We start from the raw sequence: 12877 nt of genomic DNA on the forward strand, positions 1-12877 counted from the left end.
AGGCTTCCAAAGCACCAAACATTTCATTGTGCATACCCATCAGTGCCTTTCTTTAGATTGCCCCATCAAAGTCCTCATCGGAATCCTCTGCGCAGCCTTGCTCTCTGAGGGCTTGCACCTGCATTATCCTCGTCACCTGCCCTGTCTACAGACATTGGTGCTCAGTGTCTCATCATGTGCAGTTCTTGCGTTTAATCTATTCTCTAAGACAAGCACGTTGTCAGTATCTGACGCTGGTGGCTGTAAGTGTGAAATTAAGTGATTCATCATCACTCTCTTCTTGGTTTTTTTCCACTGCCCTCTGGCCTCTTGGATATCTAAAAAGTAACAAGGTAAAAGCTGTGGTGCAAGAAGGGGCAGAAAAGAAGTGGATGCTTACATTATTTGCAGGTTGCTAATCTAGAGGAGAGATACTTCGAGGAGCTGAGGGGCCTACTCCTGCTCTTAATTCTTATGTTGATATAAGCAAGGGAGTGAAAGGTGTGTGCAATCTGAGATGTAAGATTAAAGCTTGCAGTAGTGGTACATGTCTGTGAGGATAAGGTGAAGTATATGAATAAATATGAGACTAATTGATTGTTGGTAGATGTATGATTGGGGCGTGGTGATTTGGGCAACTGCTGAGGCTAAGGATGCAATTCATAGGCTACAGCATTTGAAGATGCATTCACTGACCTTGACCGCACATGTAAGATCGTTGAACTTCTTGCAGCACTGCATCCAGGGCCTTGGGCTTAACCCCTGGAATTAAGCTCCAAAGCTATCTGCTCCCAGTGCCTTTTGACTGTGTGTCTAGAGGGCATCCTTCTTCATTGCAGATCTCTTCTTTTTTCTACCACCTCCACCAAGACCCCTAGTGCAGCATCCAAAAACCTTGGATCCCACTCTCTCCCCTGTTGTGGCATTTCTCACTCTATTCCATGTTAGATTCTCTTCAACATGACTCCCAGCACCACTTCCAGCCACAACGCACTTCCCCTTTAAGAGATGTAGGCTAGCCTTAAGCAGTGTAAGCTAGCCTTAAGCGATGCTTACCACTCACTTATTGGCCTTCTGCTGATGCACCCAGCCAATAAGCCAGAGATCATTCAAATGTTCAGGCAGCACAAAGTTGGCTTGGTGCCTGCATTGCAACCAAAATGCACAAGTTTATCACAATCCCTGCACCCTATTTTAGGGAGAGCAGCTATCCAATTTACAGGTGTTTCTTAACCCCAGAAACCTGTATATCATAAATTAAGTAAATCTGGCAGTTTCTACTATCCTGAGGGCAGATAAATATTTGTCAAAGTGCAATAGAAACATTTGATTCTAAAGATTAATTGGATCCAGAATTCATTAGCTGGATAGAATCAATATATATCTCCTTGAGGGGAACAATCTTTGCCAATGAGCTATCCAAACTTTATCCATAAGGGATGGTACAAATCCTATGGAGCTGTGTTTATTTTTCAAAGTCATAGTTTCAAGCCATAGAGAATCTCTTTGCAAATGACAGAAATGTGGCAGATCTGATGTTGGACATGACTATTACTCATGAGTCTTTACTAGAGCTCATGTGAAACTAAGGAGTAGGCATAGAGGGTAAGTATCACAAATGCTGTTTATGGCAGATGATCTTAAAAGGTGACAGACAACAGCAAGCAGGTTCCAGGTATTGAAATAATGTGGAAGAATGTTAGCTTTCCAGTTACTGAAACAAATGTTAGAAATAGTATTATCGTTTTACAGTATTGCATTGAGTTCCATAAGATTGGACATGCAGCCTTTATCTGAAAAACAATTAAAATTAAATATCTGTGCATCAAGGAAATTGTTGTATTAAAGTTATATTTGGGTAATTTAAATTACAAGTTTAGTACTACAACATGAGTTAGATTTCAAACTCATTAATTTAACATATCTGACTTGTGCTGGCAATAGTACTTCAATCCACTTCAATCCCATTTCATACTTTCAACTTTCTATATTTTCCCACAAATACTAATCCAATTCAATTTTTAACAATGTTATAGCCCCTGTCTCAATAGTCACTTGTGGTCAAGCATTTCGCGTTCCAATTATCCTCTTAAAAGGAACAGACCACCACAGATGGGAGCGAAGTAGACTATATGGCCCATTGAGCCTGCTCCACCAAAGAATCACTGTGCAGAAGAGGCCCTTTGGCCCATCAAGTCTGCACCAACACGTGAGAAACACCTGATCTACCTACCTAACCCCATTTACCAGTATTTGGCCCATAGCCTTGAATGTTATGACGTGCCATTCAATACAATTATGGCTGATCTTGGGTTTCAACTCCACTTTCCTGCCCACTCCCCATATCCCTCAATTTCCTAAGGGCAGGATTTTATGGCCCTGTTTCGGCGAGGACAGGGCCGTAAAATGCGACGAGACATTCTAAACCTCATTGGCTTCAGTGGGAACGTAAAATCCCGCTGCCCTAAAATTTCACCCTAAGAGACCAAATATTTGTCTATCCCAGCCTTAAATATAGTCTACGATGGAGCATCCACAATCGCCTGGAGTAGAGAATTCCAAAGATTCAAAACTGAGTGAATTAATTATTTCTCATCTCAGTCCTAAATGATCGACTCCTTATCCTGAGGCTGTACCACCATGTTTTAGATTCCACAGCCAGCAGAAACAACCTCTATCTACGCTGCCAAGCTCCTTCAGAATCTTGCATGTTTCAAGGAGATAACTTCTCATTCTTCTAAACTCCCCATATTCCCCCACCCTCCTTTCTTGAATAGCAGTGTCACATTTACTAACTTCCAATCTTCTGGAATCACTCCAAAATCTAGGGAATTTTGGAAAATCACAGCCAGTGCATCCATTATCTCGGCAACTATCTATTTTGGATCAAAACCATCAGGTCCTGGGGATTTGTCAGATTTTAGTCCCTTAAAGTTTTGCTGGTACTTTTTCTCTGCTAATATTAATTTTCTTAATTTTCTCACTTTTTAGCACCTAGGTTACCTTCTATTTCTGGTGTGCAACTTGTGTCTCCTACTGCGAAAACAGATACAAAATATTTGTTCAATGTCTCTGCCATTTCCTCATTTCTCAATTTCTCCTGCCTCTGCTTCTAAGGGATTAACATTTACTTTAGCTACTCTCTTCCTTTTTATGTACTTGCAGAAGTTCTTACAATCTGTTTTTTTATGTTCCTGGCTAGTTTGCTCTCACATTCTATTTTTTCCCATATCAACTTTTTGATGGCCCTTTGCAGGTTTCCAAAACATTCCCAAACTTCTGACTTGCTACTATTCTTTGCAATCTTAAGCCTTTTTTCAAAAAAAACTATTATCCTTAACTCCTTGAGAAAGCCACAAATGGATCTTTCTTGCTGATCTTTTGTTTATCAATGGAAGTTCCAACTCCAGGCAGTTAACTGTCTGAAATGTTCGAACCTGCCTTCGGGGCCATTAAATTCAGCCCAATCTTTCACTGCTTCCTTTCTCAAGATCCTATGGAGCAGGTTCAGTCCCATCAAAGCAATATAGTTCTAATATTTCATCACTGTCATAGTTCAGAGTGTCATCTCAACCCTTCAATGCAAAGTTAGCCTTATAATCAGTTTTGGCATCTGTATTCAATACACAATTGCATTGAACAGTCAGCTGAAGGAGCTTGACACCATCAAGGACAAAGCAGCCTGCTTGATTGGCACCCTATCCGCAAACATTAACTCATTCCATCGATGAACAGCGGCAGCAGTGTGTACCATAAACAAGATGCACAGCAGGAACTCACCAGAGCTCCTTAGACAGCACCTTCCAAACCCATGACCACTACCATCTAGAAGGACAAAGGCAGCAGACACATGGGAATAACACCACCTGGAAGTTCCCCTCCAAGCCATTCACCATCCTGACTTGGAAATATATCATCTTTCCTTCACTGTCACTGGGTCAAAATCCTGGAACTCCCTTCCTAACAGCACTGTGGGTGTACCTACACCACATGGACTGCAGCGATTCAAGAAGGCAGCTCACCACCACCTTCACAAGGGCAATTAGCAGTGGGCAATAAATGCTGACCTAGCCTACAATACTCACATCCCATGAATGAATAGAAAAAAACTCAGTCCAGGGGTTGAGGTTATATCTGTAGAACGCTGAAACCCAAACTATGAACCATAGAATGTATGGTTCTATGACCAGAGAATATGACCATTTTATTACTCAGACAGTGAATCACATGCCTATCCAAGCTTACCTATCTCATCCCATAACAGACTATTTTGAGAAAATGTGCCCATCGGCCATTAACCATCAATCATTATCTGGTATAAAAGCAAAATACTGCGGATGTTGGAAATCTAGAACACAAACAAAAATACCTGGAAAAACTCAGCAGGTCTGACAGTATCTGCGGAGAGGGATACAATTGACGTTTCGAGTCCGTATGACCCTTCATCAGAACTAATGTGATATCATTATCTGATATCAGTCACTGTTCCTCATCATTAACTCTAGCAATGCTCAAGACAAGGTAGGAAAAGGATATTTAGGCCATGGCATTACGTACATCGATTCTCCAATCATGAAAGTGAAATTAATAATGTCAATTTTTTTGCTTCTAACTTTTTCCTCTATTACTTTGCTTGGTAGATTATCTCAAATACTTATCACTAAGAAGTTTTTCCTGGTAGCTGTTCTAAATTAACTGCTCACTGATTTCCATTTATGCATTCTGATTATTCTACTTTCTTTTTGTACTTTGAAGTAAAAATATGGGCATAAATAAGTTTCAATGAGAGCCCCCTCTCCTTCAGTTAAGGTCAGTCTGTACCTTCCTGTACCTTTTCTGACATAAATGCATCATTACTGTAGCACACTGGTATGGTCTAACCAATGCATTGTAATGCTCAACAAGTTTGAAATATAGTATACTAGCATGCATACTAATTATTTTTCTTTTGGCTATGTCTATTGCAAATAAGTATACCATGCATGAAATTTTGAAACCTAGACCATCAATGTGACTTCTCAAAATTTGTTTCCAACTATTTATTTAAAATAGCTCAAACTGATCACTTGTTCCAACAACATCCCCCCACCTCAACCCCAGGTATATTCCAACTTCTGATAATTTTCCTTTGTGCCTTTCTCTCTTGCCTTCCCTCCTTACATCCTTGTATGGCAAGATAATTTTGTATTGTGTTTCTCACTTTAACAACTCTTCATTATTAATGGCCCCCTTATCAGTCCAATTTACCAATTTAAAGCCAAATAGTTACCATGGAATGAAGAAATAAAAAAAATGAGATAAATTAATAGATACAGATTCCTGAGCTATTTGAATCTTACTTAAGTAATCATGAATGATACGAATGCAAAAACTACCTTCAGTTAATCATTCTGGCACCTATTTAAATCTATAACAGTATTTTTAAGGGGATGCTCTCTTAGCATAAAAGAATTATTTAAATTGTCTTTTTCCACATACATGCTCTGCATTATAATATAAAATATATAATATACGCACAATACTTTTCTGAAGCTAGTAATCAGTTTGCCTAAAATGGTGTTGGTATATGGAGTACATTGATACATTATGATTTCTCACAAGAACACAAGAAATAGGAACAGGGGTAGACCATATGGCCCATCGAGCCTGTTCCTCCATTCAATACAATTATGGCTGATCTTGAGCTTCAACTCCACTTCCTTGCCTGTTCCCCATATCCCTCAATTCTCTGGGAGACCAAAAATCTGTCTATCCCAGTCTTAAATGTATTCACTAATGGAGCATCCACAACACTCTGGGGTGGAGAATCCCAAAGATTCACCACCCTTGAGTGAAGTAATTTCTCCCCATCTCAGTCCTAAATGATTGGTCCCTTATCCTGAGACCGTGCCCATATTTTAGACTCCCTGACCATGGGAAACAATCTTTCAGCGTCTACCCTATCAAACCCCTTCAGAATCTTATATGTTTCAATGAGATCGCCTCTCATTCCTCTAGACTCCAGAGAAAATAGACCCAATTTTCTGAACCTCTCATGATAGGACAAGCCTCTCATCCCAGGGACCTGGGATAGCCTACTGTTTTCTCCCAGACCATCAACTCAGGCTGCTTAGAAACCAGACACCAGCAGGCTTATAGTGTGATCTAATGCAACTCCAACTTTCCCTCTGTCCCTGCGAGGAAAATGGTCTGATTTTCATTTAGTGTATTTTTTTTCAACATTTTGATTTTATTTCAACAATCTAGCTAGCGATTGGCTTGTTCTTTGGTATACCAGGATCAATTGTTGGCAAGCTTTATTATAAATATATAGAGTACTGGAAGATGGATAGGAAAATAAATAAATCATTCATGTTGAAATGTATTCTAATGCAAAGATAATCTTTTCTCATTATACATTTATACATTTCCAACATGAATGAGTTGTGTTCTTATTCTAGAAAACTGTTACTACATCGTTGACGACCATCAACTCAGGATACAGGTCAGGAAATCAGTCTGTAGGATCAACAAAACAATGTAATTCTTTAGCTAACATTGACTGGTACTGTTATCAGATCTTTCCTACCTAAAGTAGAGAGCTGCTTACTCCATGTGGCAGAGTCCCAGCGAAACTGAATCTTGGAAGGACCTAAATCTACATTGCACTGTGTTTCCAGCAACCGGCGCATCTGAAACAGGATCTAAATAATGGAATAGTAATATTGGTTATTACATTTCAGCCAAATATTCTCTGAATTGATAAATACTGAATACTTTGCTATTTTAACTTAACTTTAAACAATTCATATGATTTTTTCTTCAATAGAGATTGAACATTTTGACTTTGCCAGCATTACTACTTGCCAGAGATGGTGATATACACTTACCAGTTCCTTGCTGAATAAAAATGGGATATCGTTCTTCTTAGAAACTGCCCAATTAATGAAGTTCAATACATGCTCTAAGTGCTTGCACAAATCCATCACTGCTTGAAGCTGGTGCTCCAGTTTGTGCTTTCGTTCATTTGTTATTCTCTGTGTGATATGAAGAAAAATTATTATCACTAAAAGGAGCTTCCATCACACCAGAAATATAGGATAGACACAATTACTCATTTCACAAATAAGATAAAACAGGGGCAGGGGGGCAACTCTTAGTGAGCCTGGTAATTTGTTCATGGGATGTGGGCTCGGCCAACATTTATTGCCCTTTTTCAGAGGGCATTTAAGAATCAACCACATTGCTGTGGGTCTGGAGTCACATGTAGGACAGGTAAGGACAGCAGATTTCCTTCCCTAACGGACATTAGTGAACCAGATGGGTTTTTGTGACAATCAGCAATGGTTTCATGGTCATCATTAGACTTTTAATTCCAGATTTTTGTTGGATTCAAATTCCACCATCTGCCATGGTGGGATTCGAACCCAGGTCCCCAGAGCATTACCCCAGGGATTTTGGATTACTGGTCCAGTGACAATACCACAAAGGAGGTGGTGGCATAGCAATGTTGCTTTTTGTTCTAATCTTGTGGAAATTCTCAGCCACTAGACAGGTAGGGGCTGACTAAATTCATTTATTCCGCATTTCCAATGGGAGCTGCATTCAAGAAAAAGCAGATTAGAGAATCAGAGATGAAGTGCTGTACAGCACTATCTCAAACCTGCATTATTTTGACGGTGGCTGATGAGGTATTACTCTCCAATCTGTGACCAAGGAAGAATGATATCAATGAATTTACATTAGAGTTTGTGCTCTCAAACTCCAGCTACAAGGTGGCAATCCAAAGGGATTGATCAAATGAACAAAATATTCAAGGCTAACAGCACTGTGGACGTGGACTGCAGCAGTTCAAGGCAGCAGCTCACCACCACCTTCAAGGGCAATTAGGGATGAGCAATAAATGCTGGCCAAGCCAGCAATGTCCACATCCTGTGACAGAATTAAAAAAAGGCCCGAATGATTTGTGATTTTGTAGCACATTTTCGTTACAGCTATTGAGTCAACTACGGGTCCGTACACAGGGGAACAATAAGACTTGAGGCTTACAGTGGTCTATCACTAGTTTTAGTACTCTATGCAAGGCACTGTATTCTATTCTTCTGAAAGAATGCTCAGTGCAGATGGGGAGGTGATGCCCTGGTAATGGTCAGTTGCGCTGGAGTGTCCCGGTTTGGCTTGGCTGCATCAACTGCTACTCCAGGGTGCTGGTCATCTCCCTCAGACCCCTTTTCCAGCTTCAGTCCTATGGCGATCACTGGACTCGAGAGTGTGTGACCTAGGAGGTGAGTGCCAATGCTTTGGAGCCGTTGTCGTTCAGCAGGAGGCTTTTGGGTTGAGGTATCTCTGTACAGGAGCAGGTTGGGCCAGCAAAATCAGACGGCCTTCTTGGCCTGGAGCTTTTTGGCATGGGAGAGATAGCAGGATATTAAGGATGGCCAAGAGTCTGCTGACAGACTGTACCTACCAAGGATTGGAGAACTTCCTAAAACTCCCTATTTGCCTCATCTCCACTCCCCTCAATATATCATTGGTGCCTGGTACAGAAGACTGTCTGGAGGACACACAGTCATATCACCAACTTAGGTGTACCTGTGCTGGAGAAGGAGCATGAAGACCTAAGACTCTTTATTTCTATCTTTATCTTTTTTAAATTCTCTTTGGCTGTGATGTTGGCACTGCACTGTAGCGACACGAGTTATTGTATCACTATGCAATTTTTTCTATCCTTGTTGGTTATGCAGAAGCAACTGTATCTGCAGCGCATTTCTATAAGGACAATAAAGCATAATGAATCGAATTCAGCCAAGCAAGGCCATCCTGTGTCCACATCAACTTAAAGCCCATTCAAGAATTTTCTGTTCAGGGAGGAGAAGGCGGGCTGATGTTTTCCTCAAGCTTAAATATAAAACTAATCTTCACAATTCATAATGCTTTTTAAAATTAGAATTGGAGCTCACAGTAGAACAGTGGAACAAGGATGCTGCAACTCCTTGGAGTGCACAAGCAGAATTCAAGCTTGCAATGTTCTAACCATCCATTTAGGGGGAGGCAATGGCATAGCGGTAATATCACTGGGCTAATGATCCAGAGGCCCGGGTAGGCAAAGGCACAGCGGTAATATCACTGGGCTAATGATCCAGAGGCCCGGGTAGGCAAAGGTACAGCGGTAATATCACTGGGCTAATGATCCAGAGGCCTGGGCTAATGATCCGGTGACAGGTTCAAACCCCACCACGGCAGCTGGTAGAATTTAAATTCAATTAATAAATCTGGAATATAAAGCTAGTCTCAGTAATGGTGACCTAACAACTATCACTGATTGTTGTAAAAACCCAACTGGTTCACTAATGTCCTTTAGGGAAGAAAATCTGCCATCCTCACCCAGTCAGGTCTACATGTGACTCCTTACCCACAGCAATGTAGTTAACTCTTAAATGCCCTCTGAAATGGTCTACCAAGCACTTTCAAGGGCAACTGGAGGTGGGCAACAAATGCTGGCCTTGCCTATGATGCTCCACATCCCATGAAAGAATAAATTTTTAAAAATTAATCTAAATGGTGCTATCAGCACTGGATATAGAGCGATAAAGTTTTGCCCCTAAGAGAGGAAATATCAGAATGCAAGTCATACCTCCTTTGTATGCATTTAAATGAAACATTGATGGATGTTTTGAAGCAGATTGCCTACCTCGTTGCCAACCTGTTTAAGAAATGATGACTAGCCCTGGGAGAATTAAAGAACAATGTACAAAATAACCACACAAAAAAAACTTTTTAACTTCTCAGGGAGAAAACTGGCAATATTTTGTTAACAGTTTTAGAGGTAATGGAAAGGCTGGGATGATATCTTAGTTCTAATGTGTGACAGAAAGTCCAATTGAAGGCTGGTAATGAAATTCAGCTGATGCTCACTTGACACATATACTGCAAACTGCTTCTAATCAAAACAACTAAAATGAAACTACAACAAGAATCAAAAACATTTTATGACATGCACTGTATACCATTATATTACTTGGCTATTAAATGATCTACTGTAACTGATGTGCAACGTGCTGTACTGTCAGAACATATCTCTTGAAAGTCCCTTCCTTTTCAAAGCAGATTCAAACCCAATACCAATGACTGCAGCATTGTACTTATGATGCAACTGGGTACTTTCAAATAGTTATAAAAGTGAAAACAACTTTGGTGAACACAGTATACCTCACCTCCAGCTGGTCCATGAGAACATTCACTCGTTTATTTAGTTCATTCATCATGATCATTTTTGCCATCTTAATCTGATTTTCAATCTTCATCCGCATTTGCTTTACTTCATTCAACCTGCAAGACAGATTTTCTTTTCAATAAAAATGTATTTGAAAAGACATGCATTTGCATTACTTTATACTTTCCGGTTGAAGGGAGTAAATTACAATATTATCCAATAGTACTAGTTTTCGTGGGAGCTTAAGGGCCATTATTCTGTCCTAATCCACTAAAAGTAATACAAAACAGGTTATTAAAAATGTAATTGCACCATTGGCAGCACAGGTAGTGTACATTAGCAGGGTGGAATGCTTTGCCCTTTGATCCATTCAATTTATGAAGACCTCACTTTCAGACTTTGTACCTCTAAGATGCTACAAAGATCAAAAGTTCATTAGCTGAGGAGTCACAAGTGGGAGACAGTGAATGAAAAAAATCTCCAACTTTCTCCATTTTCCATCCATTTGAAGGTGTTGATTCCCTCACTGAGCTATGGTTCCACAGACAGTAGGCTAGGAACATAGAAACATTATTGCATCAAAAAAAAAGTCTGTTAAAAGGATTCTTCCAGGCTATATGTTCAAATTAAACAAAAGAATGGTGATGAGGAATGTTAATAATTCTCTTTACATATTTATTTATTTCCTTCTTTGCTACTAAAAAGTGAGAACTGGCATGATGGTAGTACACACTGGGTCTCCAACACAGCATCAAGGTGTGGTGTGAATCTGCTCCTCTGGTTTCCCATTCAGAGGGGAGGAAGTTCCTATTGTCAAAAGTTCCATTACACCCCAACTTTTCCTAAAATTATCCAACTTTCACCCACATGGGGTTCTTGACTTCAGCTCTATTATGTATAGATACAAAGCAGAGGCCCAGAGCTGGCCTTCAGGGATGGAAGAAAAAGCATGGGAAGAGTTAGGCCTGCTGGTCTTGCATACCTTCTAGGAGCGAGCAACAAACCTTTAGGTACATCCTCTAGAATCTGCTGAACAGTAAAGCAAAAAAGAGGGAATAGAGGGAAGATAATTGAATAGAATATATTACAAGAGAGTAATGTCATTGCAACTGTCTTGCTTGAAATATCATGAATTTGGCCTTGTACATGTGTTGGTGCCTTCAGCACATGAACAACATAAGATTACATAGAATATACAATATAGAAAAGGACCATTCATCCCAACTAGTCCATGCCAGTATCTATGCTCCCCTTGAGCCTCCTCTTTCCTCATCTGACTATCTGCATAATCCTCTGTTCCCTTCACTCTCATATGATTCTCCTTGAATGCATCTATACGATTCGCCTCAAATACTCCATGACATAGCAAGTTCTAATTTCTCATCACTATCTGGATAAATAAATTCATTCTGTATTACCCATTTGATTATTTATTTATTTATTTTTAGGGACTAGCTTACACAGATAGCCTCTGGATTTGCTTTTTCTGACAAGTGGGAAAATTCTCTCTGGTTACTCCATCAAAACCTTTCATAATTTTAAATAACTCCAAGTATCTTTTAGCCTTTTCTTTTCAAGCAGAAAGAAACCCAGCCTGTTAATCATTCCCTTATAGGTATGACCTTACAGTTCTGGTATCAATCTTGTAAATCTTTCCTGCATCTTTTCCAGTGCCTCTCTATCCTTTTCATGATATGGTGACCAGACTGTACACAGTAATCCAAGTGTGATGTAACCAAAGCATAATTTCTCTACTCTTCAATTGCATCCCTCTAGAAATAAGTCCAAGTGCTTGGTTTGCTTTTGTTATAGCCTTATTGATCTGCATCGTAGATGGTGGTTTGTATTCCCAGATCCCTGTGCTCCATAGGTTTCTTAATTTTCAAGTAATAAGAAATATTCTTATTTTTCTTACAAAAATGGACTGTGGTGGCTTAAGAGGGCAGCCCATAACTGCCTTCTCAGGGCAGCTAGGAATGGACAATAAATACCAGCCTTGCTAGTACACCCACAATCCAAGAATGAGCATAAATTTATTGGAAAAGGAACAGCATTTATCCCTCAACTGATATAACTGAAAACAGATAATCCCCTTGTTTATCTGACTGTTGTTTATAGAACTTATCCACATTTGGTTACATTACAACAATAACTACACTTCACATGCTTCATTGACTATGAAATGCTTTTTGGGATGCGCTAAAGAGAAAAGCCCTAAGTAAATGCACTTTCTTTCAAACAATGAAAGGTCTGTGAAGTAACTGTCACCTTTTATTGATCTTTTAAGTATGGTTTCAATTTTGGTATCATTACCACAACTGCGCTCATTATTATGAATTTGAGCCAGGCAAGACATCACGGCAACACTAAGGTCACAATGCTCATCCAGTCAATGAATGACAATAAATTAATATCTAAAAGTAAAAATGCTAACATTGTTTCAGTATGAGACAGCTAACCATCTTACCACTTCCTTCAGTCTGGGAACCATCTCTCAGGAAGGACATATTGGCCTTGGAGGGATGCAGTGTAAATTCACCAGAATGAGGTAACAAGGGTTAAATTATGAGGACAGATTGAATAGTAAGGCTTGTATTTCCTTGAGTGTAGAAGGTTAAGGGATGATCTACTTGATGTGTTTAAAGGATTTGATAGGGTAGGTAGAGAGAAATTCTTTCCGGGAGTCCAGAACAAGCGTACAAAACT

General features: G+C 39.7%; 1 protein-coding gene across 1 annotated transcript in view; it reads right to left on the reverse strand.

Annotated features, from left to right (window-relative positions):
- Positions 1–12877, reverse strand: part of trim66 (tripartite motif containing 66) — a 257603-nt gene that overhangs the window by 63262 nt on the left and 181464 nt on the right. Inside the window, exons 6-8 of the mRNA XM_041196519.1 lie at positions 10173–10287; positions 6849–6995; positions 6548–6662 (exon numbers count right to left, since the gene is read on the reverse strand). Coding sequence (XP_041052453.1) covers positions 6548–6662; positions 6849–6995; positions 10173–10287 — 377 coding nt within the window. The remainder of the gene's footprint in view (positions 1–6547; positions 6663–6848; positions 6996–10172; positions 10288–12877) is intronic.

This window comes from Carcharodon carcharias, chromosome 10 (assembly GCF_017639515.1).
Source record: "Carcharodon carcharias isolate sCarCar2 chromosome 10, sCarCar2.pri, whole genome shotgun sequence".
NCBI classification, from domain to species: Eukaryota; Metazoa; Chordata; class Chondrichthyes; order Lamniformes; family Lamnidae; genus Carcharodon; species Carcharodon carcharias.